Source organism: Cydia splendana, chromosome Z (genome assembly GCF_910591565.1).
Source record: "Cydia splendana chromosome Z, ilCydSple1.2, whole genome shotgun sequence".
NCBI lineage: Eukaryota > Metazoa > Arthropoda > Insecta > Lepidoptera > Tortricidae > Cydia > Cydia splendana.
In genome coordinates this window covers 46745396-46757609 of record NC_085987.1, presented here as the reverse complement: position 1 = coordinate 46757609, position 12214 = coordinate 46745396, and the positions used below count along the sequence as shown (strand labels likewise).

At 37.2% G+C, this 12214-nt stretch overlaps 1 protein-coding gene across 1 annotated transcript in view; it reads right to left on the bottom strand.

Annotated features, from left to right (window-relative positions):
- LOC134804142 (laminin subunit gamma-1) overlaps positions 1-12003 on the bottom strand; it is a 51545-nt gene extending 39542 nt beyond the window's left edge. Inside the window, exons 1-2 of the mRNA XM_063777086.1 lie at positions 11819-12003; positions 3612-3730 (exon numbers count right to left, since the gene is read on the bottom strand). Of these exons, the coding sequence (XP_063633156.1) occupies positions 3612-3730; positions 11819-11944 (245 nt within the window). The 5' untranslated portion in view covers positions 11945-12003. The remainder of the gene's footprint in view (positions 1-3611; positions 3731-11818) is intronic.
- Between the last annotated feature and the right edge of the window lie 211 nt (positions 12004-12214).

The following is a 12214-nucleotide window of genomic DNA, read 5'->3' as shown; positions in this document are numbered from 1 at the left end:
TAAAGTCGCACGCTGTAAGAGTCGCACCAGCGATCTAAGCAGTGGTGTATGTAACTAAATTCTGGAGAGCTTGGCTTGTTATGAAAATTTCTTTTGCTTATGGTAAATTAAATACGCATCGAAAGCGATAGTTTTTATGCTCTAGATTTATTCTCATATTTAGATAATAGATTGGAACAGTTTATTCTTATCACACGTGCGTATTTGAGAAACGTGTCAAAAACTTTTTTAGAAATTTGTAAGGCGTCATCTCGCTTCTTCTCTCGTTTTTTATCCCGTTCTGGTTTTTCAATTTTATATATATAACTGCTTCAATCAGTGTAAAGGCTCACAGATCTAGAATGTCGCTTGCGCTTATAGAATTAAAGTGTGCAAAGGGACTTCACGTTTATGATCATTTCATGAGTGCAAAACAGGCTGATTTAGGTACAAATGATAAAAAAAAACGCGAGCACTTTTGAGCTTCTTCTCCCGGCCGTAAGCGTTAGCTGTATTAGCTAGGAGATACGGTGGGAAATTATATCTTGGAGTTTGGAGTAGGTTCCTGTTCCTACTCCTACTATTACAAAATTAGTTTAAGCAATTATCGTTTTATTTCTGATTTCAATACTAACAAGATTTATTTTCCTCACTGTTCTTTTAATATCTTTTAATATTTGACAAGCAATCTTTGTACATAGATAGAAGATTTTACATGCCGCCATTGAGCCACGTCTACAGTTTGCTCAAAATGTTTTCTTGAAAGTGATTGTGATTTAAGTGTTAGAGCTTCTTTACATTGTCCGATCCGATATCGGATGTCGGAAGGAAGTAAAATGTAAGATATATGTGTTTCTCTGTATTTATTTATGCATTTAAAAAACGATAAATAACGCTAAAAGGCGGACTTATGGCACTCTCCTGCAGCTTTTTTTGTCATAGGCGCCTTCTGACTTCCGATATCAATCAATCAATCAATCAATCATTTATTTATTTCTTTGAATGTGGTACATTAAAGATGTAATAACAGAATTTTGTTCAGCACATCCTGCCTGAATAGGCATAGAAATAGTGAGTCTTACCTAAACTGCATGCAAGTAATGATTATGTACATTAAAATTTAACATTAAATTATAAGTAATATCAAAAATATAAATCATAGAAGTCACAAGTAAACATTAATTTCATTCAATAAAAGTATACAAATAATTAATAATTCAGGTAGTCAAATAATTGGTTCTACGTCAAATAATAATATAATAATAGTCAAGCCTAGTTTAACTTGTTAAGGAGCTTCTAGGAACTCTTTTATTGAGTAAAAACATTTATCGATCAAATAGGTAGTGAACAGCTTCTTAAATCGATGAACCGGGAGATTTCTCATATGTATCGGTATTTTATTAAATATTCTTGGTGCCATTCCAAAGAAACTATTTCGCATTAATGCCGTTTTCATAGGCTGAATGTATAACTGTCCCTCATATTAAGGGCGTATTGGCTAATTACGTCTCTCTGATACACTTGTAAACAAATGTGGATTTCGTTTTACGAATAGAGCTACTTCGAGTATATATAATGAAGGCAGTGTTAGAAGTTTTAGGGATTTGAATAAGGGAATACAACTATCTCTTACGTCTACACCGCAGATAGCTCTTATGCATCTCTTTTGGGCTATAAAAGCGGCCTCGCGATTTACAGAGTTTCCCCAAAAGATGATGCCGTATCTAATTTTTGATACTACTAGTCCGTGATATGCTACTAGAACTGTATCACGATTGGCTATTTTAGACAGTCTGTTAATAGCGTAGGCCGATTTGCTCAAGTACTTACATAAGTCATCTATGTGATTTTTCCAAGTTAACTGATAATCTATTAATAAGCCTAGAAATTTTGTAACAGCTACATTCTCTATTGTTGTACCTTCGTAGTTAACATTGATATTACTATTACTTGATTGTGCTGATGTCCGCTGATGAAAATGCATTACATTTGTCTTATCCAAGTTAATTATTAAATTATTATTGTTAAGCCATGTTATTATATTATTCAATTCTGTATTTATGTCATGTTCATAGTTTCTTAAATCATTACAGCGTATAATTGATGTACTATCGTCCGCAAATAAAACAATTGGATAATTGACATTTTTCGGCAAATCATTAATATAGACTAGAAACAATAATGGTCCAAGTACACTTCCCTGAGGAACCCCATGTTGTGTAATGTGTTCTCCAGAGGTATAACTACATTGTTTCTTGGTTGCATTACATATTCTGGATATCTCGGTATATTGTGTCCTATCTTTTAAATAAGACGATATAAGATTCGATGCGTTGCCCCTTACACCATACATACTAAGTTTGTCTAAGAGTCGATCATGGCAAACATAATCGAAAGCCTTAGACATGTCGGTATAAATCGCACAAATCGGGTTTCTTCTGTCAATACTCTCCATCACAACCTTAAGCATGTCATGTATTGCTAAATTAATAGAAACATTTTTTCTAAAGCCTTTCTGCTCGTAACATAGTATGTTAAAATTTGTTAAGTAAGAGTACAGACGTTGATAAATAATTTTCTCAAAAAGTTTTGAAAATATGGGGATAAGAGCAATTGGCCGATAGTTGTTTAAGCTTTCCTTATCTCCTTTTTTATGTAACGGCTTTATAACAGTTTTTTTTAAACCATCAGGATATATTCCTGTAGATAAAGTGAGATTAATTATATGGCACAAATGTGTGTCTATGATACTACTGGCAAACTTAATAACAACCGTGGATATATCATCATAACCCACGCTGTTTGTATTTTTGAGGGAACTTATTGTTGATTTTATTTCTTGTGGTGTTGTGGGCGCTAGAAAAATGGAATGTGAATTGCTACGTATTTTATTGTCATTCCCGTTATTTTGTGTCGTACTTGGGATGCTTCTTTCAATAAAGTGATTATTAAACGCTTCCGCGATATGGACTGGATCTGTTAATATCTCATTTCCTTTTTTTATTGATTGTATAAATTGCTTAGGGTATTGAGCTTTTTGAGCGTTTATTACTCGCCATGTTGCTTTTGTTCTGTTCGTGGCAGTATTTATTGCATAGTTATTTTGTGCCTTCTGCGTTAACTTGACTATCTTTTTGTATAATTTTGAATAATTATTAAGTAAGGCTTTGTATTGCGGAGTAGGAAATCGTCTATATTGCCATAATAGTTGTCTCTGAAAGGCGATTCCGATAAATTCAGCCATGTCGGAGCCCCCCGATAATATATGTTTGTGTGCGTATGTGTAGGCATAATGCTTGTTGTAGTGTGCGTGACCGGCATAGACTAGGAATCCTCTAGACGGAGTTTAGAGCAATTATTTCATGAAATACTGGGGTGCGGGGGACGAAGTGAGCGAGGTCCCGTGCCGTGATTGGTCCGTTCAAAGACACGGACGTCACACAAAGACACTTTCGACTCGAAAATTGAGTAAAACTACCGTATATTGTGGCAGAGGGGGTAGAGCTACTATTATGCTCAGGCTGGAGGATGTCTTGGTGACCGGTAAAGACGGCCCCCGCGTGGCCTGACTACGCGATCCTACATCCGATATCGGATCGAACAATGTGAAAACGCTTTTAGGTATATCTTACCTGCTTGAGGACCCAGCGGCTGTTTGTGTGCAGAACTGCGTTTCGCCGCGGTCGCCGCAGGTGTTGGTCGCTTCCATGGGCACTTCGTAGGCCGCGTTCACGAATTCGGGGATGCATCTCTGCGGACACGGTAAAAGTAGGTAATAAAAGGACTTTAACAGCGGGCGCAGTATAGTTCCATATTTATCGCCTGTCAGTGTGTCCGTCATTTTCGTCCGATACTTGTTAGAACGTGACAGACATGGTGACAACCGACAAAAATGCGAACGTGCTATCAGTGTTGGCCGCAGGGGGGCTAGCCAACACGACTATCTTAGGCTGCCTCCACTAAGGTGGAGCATAGCGGAGATGTGAGGAATAAAAAAACATAGATTGTAATCCACGTTCTTGGAACGACCGACTGGTAGCCGTCCGGTTGGTCGGCCCAGGTATCGCTAGGAAGACAGTGCGACGGCGGATCTGCTTCAGCTTCTCGTCAGTAACTGGCAGCATCGGGACAGGTGGGACGCTCTCGTTTCGGAGGTTTCTCTTTGGATCGCTGAGCCAAAATAGTTAGTTAGTTAGATTGTAATCCAACGGAACGGAGATCAACCAATTATTACTCCACATCTTCGCTCTGCCTCAGTGGATAGGCAGCCGTATGTCGACAAACGCAAAACGTAGGTATCGGGATGACAGATGCAATTAACGAGAAGTCACGTGACAATTACAAACATTATTTAAGTTTCGATAGTCGTTTTCCATCAAAGAAGCGCCCGTGGCCTTATAGCGGTAAGACGGCTTTCAATCCGGAGGTCGCAGTTTAAACCCCGGCTCGTACCAATGAGTTTTTCGGAACTTATGTACGAAATATCATTTGATATTTACCAGTTGCTTTTCGGTGAAGGAAAACATCGTGAGGAAACCGGACTAATCCCAATAAGACCTAGTTTCCCCTCTGGGTTGGAAGGTCAGATGACAGTTGCGTTCGTATAAACTAGTGCCTACGTCAAATCATGGGATTAGTTGTCAAGCGGACCCCAGGCTCCCATGAGCCGTGGCAAAATGCCGGGATAACGCGAGGAAGAAGAGTCGTTTTCCATCAACAGGAAATATAAACTAAACGCGTCTATGAGTACCTACAATATTTGCGTTTACCGTTATTTTTGTAGCAAATTCATGTAAAAAATTTATCGGTGTATTTAACACAGTTTAATGTTCGAAGGGCGAAGTAAAATAGCGGACATGAAAGCCTATGAATAAAAGGACGTATAAGCATAGGTATGTGTTTGTAGATACGACTTTATGGTAATAAAATAGTCGGATATTGAAGGCCGATAGTGGGATGAAGGATGACATCATGGTGGCAAAACGTTTTAACAAATAACAGTCTGTAGGTACGGAGAATTAAATTGTTTTTTTGATGCACTCTAATAGTAATTCAATGGTCATATTACGTCTGTATAGCCATGTCACGGTGGTCACTCAGACGACTCGAATGGGCCCCCTGTTCATAGTAAAACCTTAAATCCATTACGACCGGTGACTTCACAACAGTAATAAATGTAGGGAGTTTACAACGCGCGTTAAAATCTCAGAAATAGCAGCCCTAAAAATAGACCACGCGGCTTGAGGCCATTCACATCTTCCTGCAAACTTACTGATGCACCCCAATGACACCTGCTTTGCAAGCGCAAGCTTTGTTACTAACAATTAAAGTCTAGTTTTAAATGATGCGGGTTTTTAATTTGTATGTTTCTTTGGTGTGAGAGTTTCTAGATTTGGTTAGGGTTGGGACTGTTTTGTTTTTGTTATAGTTTTGTTTTGTTTTTGTTTTAGTAGATAATACTGAGAATGTTATCATATATAAATAAAATATCTGGGAGACCGAGCTTTGCTCGGATAACATATAAAAACTCAAAAATGCGCGTTTTCCCAAAGATAAGACCTAGCTTGATCGATTTTTCTACCCCGAAAACCCCTATATAGTAAATTTCATCGAAATCGTTAGAGCCGTTTCTGAGATCCCCGAAATATATATAAAACTAGTAGTTCGCCCCGAACTGAGAACTTGCGGTTCGCCAAAAAGTTGGATCAATTGAATGCAAAGGATCGAAAACGGCATGCGATTTATTGCAAGGTCTGTGGAGCCCTTAACTGATAGATTTAAGTGACAACCATAGAGATTAAAATAAACTGTATCTGTGGTAAGCCGTTATCTTTCTTGTCAAATGTCAAATACCTACCTATATTATGTTATGTTTATTTTTTATTTTTTTATAAATCTTGCCAATTATTTTAATATCGTAAATTAAAAAACAATATTATGTATGTGTAAACCGAGCACTTTCATTTGATACCAAACTCGACCATACTTTCTTGCAAGTAAGATGACCAGAATATCAAGACCCCTCACAAATAGCTTCTTGGCCTTCTAGGCTCTTCTAGCTCCATAACCCCTTGATCGAGCCTGCTCATAATTTAATGACTAAAATATAATGCCTTCATCTACACGTTTACCGAGTTTCATTTAAATTAGAACAAATTTACTTAACTTATGGGGTCCATCAAACTATCATCTGATAGCTCAGCTTAAAAACATCGAAATGCCGGGACGTGCCAAGTTGAATGTAAGAACTTTACTTCGCTTCGCTCGCTTGTTCGACAAGAATTGCTCGTTTAAAGGTACATATTATGTAGAGTCAACTACAAAGAGACATTCATTCATTTTTTTTTCATTTTACTGCATTGTAATAAAGTGAAAATGTGGATACATCTCTTTGTAGTTGACTGTACATAATATTAAAACTAATACTAAATTCGCTATAGGAACTTCAGCGGGACTTTTAAAAGCTATACTTATTTTAAATTTAAAGGCAATTTTATAGGGTTCCGTACCAAAGGGTAAAAACGGGACCCTATTACTAAGACTCCACTGTCCGTCTGTCAGTCCGTCTGTCTGTCACCAGGCTGTATCTCATGAACCGTGATAGCTAGACAGTTGACATTTTCACACATGGTGTATTTCTGTTGCCGCTATAACAACAAATACTAAAAACAAAATAAAACTAGTGGCTCTGTGAGCTGTAGACCTCGCGAGCATAGCTTATTGGGACCGTGCACGATGACAGCGCCACACAGCGGTTTGATCAATCAACAATACAAAATTTTTAATTTAATAAAAAAAAACGAAGTTTAAGTGAAAAAAAATACAAAAAGTTATGTCTTACTGGGGATTGAACCGAGACTTTCTGTGTGCAAACAAAATAAGCGAATGTTTGCAAAATGCGCCATGATAGTTCTTAGCTAAGCTGACGAAATTCGGATACTCATTCTCGAGTAAAAACTAAATATCTAAATACCGTCTAAACCAGCAATAAAATTTTTCTGCATTTTTTGCCATTTACTATGTAAACATGTCTCAAAAAGAATACACTCTTATGATACCGATACGACTATTTGTATAATCGCGAGCTATCACAACTTTTCCATTTTGAAAAATTTTCAAAAACCGGCTCGACAATAAAATTTTATCGGTTCATAGAATTCGGTTACAAAATTTCACGAGAATCGGTTAAGAATTGCGACCTGTAGAGGAGAACATCCGGACATACAAAACTAAATATCTTAATACCTCCAAAACCAGCGAAATAAATTTTCTGAATTTTTTGACATTTAATCTGTAAACATGTCTCAAAACGAATACACTCTTATAATACCAATACGACTATTTGTATAAGCGCGAGCTATCACAACTTTTCCATTTTGAAAAATTTTCAAAAATCGGCTCGACAAAAAAAAATTATCGGTTCATAGAATTCGGTTACAAAATTTCACGAAAATCGGTTCAGAATTGCGACCTGTAGAGGAGAACATCCGGACATACGAAAGCAAAACGCCCGAGTCAAAACGTAGACCTTCGCTTCGCTTCGGTCAATTAATATTTAAGTGGGGCACCCATACAACAAACGTGATTTTTTTGCTGTTTTTGCGTAATGGTACGAAACCCTTCTTGCAAGAGTCCGACTCGCACTTGGTCGGTATTTATTAGTACACAAACTCTGGTTACATTAAGAACATCCGATTATCTAGAAATTTTGGGTATTCCCCTGTTAGTAATACTTGGTAATACGATCACCGTGAATATAGACCACGTTATGCTGACTAATACCTACTTATAAGTATCATATTGCACGGTATTGTTTCTGTATGAAGGAATTTAGTTAGCAGTATCTATGATAAGTAGGCTTACAACATAGATTTATAGGGGGGACACTCAACTAACTAAAACAACTATATAAGTATGACTAGAGCTTAAACATTACGTGTAATGTGCCGCGAGCGATTCAACTGCACAGTCAACTGTAAAAATATGGGTGTAGACAAGTTATTCAAAAATATGTCCCCATTGTTCTTAATTCGCTGACGTAAGAGTTATGGGACATATTTTTGAGATGATTTGTACACCCATATTTTTACATTTGATTGTACCTAACTGAGCCCCTGGTGTAAATTTAATTCGATAGCATGACGTGACATACGCGTTTGCGATAAGTGTTATTTTGTATAGGGAACGTACATGAACTATAGGGCGCAGCACAGGAGCCTTCAGATTTTTGGCGCGAGGCGTAGATGTGTAGTTTATGATTCCGATGTAGCCCACAAGATGCACAAGGAAACGTACCGGCTGTCCGTCTGTATAGGCCCTTATAATTTTTTGTTTTAACCAATCAAAACTTTTACATAGCGGGCTTTTAATAGCTGGCATGGCAACAATTTTCCATTTGATTTAATTTCTACTATTTTATGTCGCTTTATAAAAGTAGCTCGTTTTAGCGAGTAACTTCGAGCCCTGCATTTTCCCACCATGGGGCTTAAAATGCAGGGCTATGGGGATATGTCTCCCGACATACTGTATACTTTATTCCGTCGCTGTGGCCATTTTGTATGACATAATGCCAATAGGGTATTTGACTAGAGTCTATTCGGAAAGAGAAGAGTCGTGGAATGTATTGGGCCCCATACACCGACCCACACCCTTTCCGCACAGACTCTACCAGTCAAATCAGCTTATTTTTTCGAACTGTCAACATGATTTTGCTACTATGGAATTTATATGAAACACAAGCATGTGACGTCACGATCAAATCACTCACTCTGTATAGTTTTATACGGGTTTTAAAAAATAAATTGTGTCGAAAAATAACTGCTCTCTACGTTTCTCTATTAATCTTCTGGTGGTTTATTTCATGTATGGTGTAAAATAATGTATTTTAAATACAGTTAAATACCCTACTATAGATAGAGTTAGACCAATAAAAGTCTGCAGCGATTTTGACAGCCCTCGCAATACCAGTGTTATTTTAAACGTCAAACTTCTATGAAATTATGACGCATAAATAACACTTGCACTGCGTGGGCTATCAAAATCGCTGCAGACTCTTGGTCAAACTCTGGTACTAGTTCTTTGGTCTCTTTCTATATACGGACCTACCTAAGTATATGTATTCTAACAAAATCACCATTATGTTAAAACAGGATGCCGATAGCGATAAGTCGTTTCCCTGCCGATAAGTTGGTGGAACGACCGCCCGCGCGATAACCTATGAACTACTAAAACAGTTCCATAAAACGATATTTGGCGGGTTTATTCACAGATTCATTCATTCATATTTTTTTATCAATTTTGGTCATAACCACTAGTTGCCCAGAGGCCTATAAAAAGGTATATAGGTTCATTGTATTTTGAATCTTGGTTTTAACAAATCAAAATTGCGTTTGTCCTGGCATGTTTTGATTTCTGGGTGGCTATAGCCTAAGTAGCACATACAATATATATAACTACTAAATGAAATTAATAACTAGCTTAAATCTAAAATAGGCCAAGGTCTAAAATAGGTCACTTAAATATGTAATTTTCAGTGATAGATATATGATTTTTTTTACTACCATTAGATAGGTACACTATTTGTGATATACCTATGATAAAGTTTTTAAATATAAAATAATTACAAAACCCGAAAACACCGTTCAAAATCACATACTAAAAATTATCAACTTCTGCATTTTTCCAAGCTTTCCGACTTTTCGTCTTAAAACGAATGTAATTTTTATAAATTAAAAATATTGCGTAAATTTAACCCTTAATTCATCACCCTACTACATACTTGACTTTTGGTGTAAAGGTGCGTTCAAGAATGTAAGCCTTTTTTTTAAATCTGTGAGCTGGCGCTTTGTAGACATTTGGCAACACTATGCTTTTAGGGGTTAATTCGTGCTGCTGACCACTTGCTGACTGTACCTACAATGTGAGACTTTAAAAATATAAATATACCTACAACTTTGACTCTACATGTTGAATCTACTTTCCAAAACCTGGACCAGGGGTGCGAAACTCCTTTCTTCGGGCAAACTCGGCTCCGTTCGTCTCAGCATTGCTCCGAGCAATTATTAGGGTTGACACAACTTAACGTCCCACGTACCACGACCACAGATAAGATAATGGCTTGAATTTCGACACCCCTAAATCGCCGAAAGGGATAGTGCCATATATTAGAAAGGGACAGCATGATTCGACCCCGAACCGCTGTCAAACTTTGGTTTTGTAGGAAGTTTCCTTTCTGTACGGTAGTACTATTATTTATTCTGTGCCTGGGAGCCGATTTTTGAAATTCGACCGCTCGATTTCGTGTATTTCGTTCAATAATATCTCCACTACTAGGCATTTAAATTCTACTAATAGAATTGAAAACGAGTGGTCAATACCACTCGATTCCCAATTTCTATCGCTTCTATTTAAAAAATTTGCATGTCGCCATTTTCCACCGATTTTTGAGTGACGAAATCGAACGATCGCAATTCAAAAAAAAATCGGCCCCCTGGACGTGAAATTTAGTGACTGTTATTGACTCTACGAATGTTTATCAGAAAACCGATTCAAATTAACAAATTGATAACCAATAGGATACTTGACTGTATTTAAAACAAATTATTTTTTACCATGCATGAAATAAAGCACCAGAAAAATAATACAGAAACATTGACAGCAGTTATATTTAGACACAATTTCTATTTTAAAACCCGTATAAAACTATAAAGAGTAGGTAATTTGATCGTGACGTCACGTGCTAGTGTGTCATATAAATACCATAGTAGCAAAATCGTTTTGACAGTTCGAAAAAAGAAACTGATTTGACTAGTAGTCAAATACCCTATTCATCACATTTTGAGATCATTCGCTCTTGCAACACGCTCGCACGTACTTACTTATCTCATGGTGCGAGCGAGATACGTTGCGAGTTATAATTATATAGGTCCAGAGTGGGTAATGAAACACTAGCAATACTTAGTATGAAGTTAACATACTCGTAAATAAGTAGGTACTATTAAAAAAAAAATTGTAGACAGAAAAAAAATCGCTAAGTTAGCTCTGATTTTTATTTATACCCTAAATTAATTCCTTAGCTTCATACTCAATAATTAAAATTTCCTATACCTATCATTCGTGAAAATTTCAAATGCCTAGCTATCACGGTTCATGAGATACAGTCTGGTGACAGACAGACAGACGGACAGCGGTGTCTTAGTAATATGGTCCCGTTTTTACCCTTTGGGTACGCCGTACGGAACCCTAAAAATGTGCGGTTACCAAGTATTACACATTTACTCCGTTTACAACCTTTTGCTTAAAATTATAAATATTAACACATTTCAAAACCTAAACATTGTATCAAAAATCACCTTTTCTCTTATTAAATAAAAAATGTATTGTTCCGAAGCAAAATATACCACATTTCATTGAACTATGCCTGTAATCTTTATAGTTAACCAGCATTTTTAACTAGCTAGAGAATCCAAATATCGTAATGCATTACAAAACATAAACTTCAGAAAGAAAACTTCATTACACTTTTATAAGATCTCAAGTTGTTCCCAAGCAAAACATACTTTGTTTTATACTTAAAACTAGCGACCCGCCCGGCTTCGCACGGGTTAACAAATTATACACCTAAACCTTCCTCAAGAATCACTCTATTGATAGGTGAAAACCGCATGAAAATCCGTTCAGTAGTTTTTGAGTTGATCGCAAATAAAGACACAAACAGACAGACGCGGCGGGGGACTTTGTTTTATAAGGCATAGTGAAGTTGCCAAAGACTTTTGCTTAAGTACCACATACATCGCACAGCATCTAAACTCGCATGGCAAATAAATATCAGTAATCTCACCTGAGGCGTGCCATCAAAGTCGTAACACGAAGCCAGCTTACTGTTGCCTGGATGCTGTGTGTGGTACAGGTCTTGTGTTAGACCTAAAGTTAGGAGGCCTAGGAACGCTAGGACGCATAGTGCCATGGCGTGCACGTGAGCCGACGGGCGGGCAGGCACTGCGGGACGGGTGGGAGGTGGGCAAAGAGTTGGGTGGGAGAGCGGCCGTGTGGGTACCAGCCTCTGTGAGGACTTAAATACATTATAGCCCATTTGGCTCATTTTTCTATCGGAATAGAAATAAAAAATGTTAGAATATATTAAATACTTTCTAATCTTGATTAATTTTGATAAAAAATATTCTATAATTATGCATGTTATACTATTGCAAAACAAAAATAAAGCTGTTACTTAGCA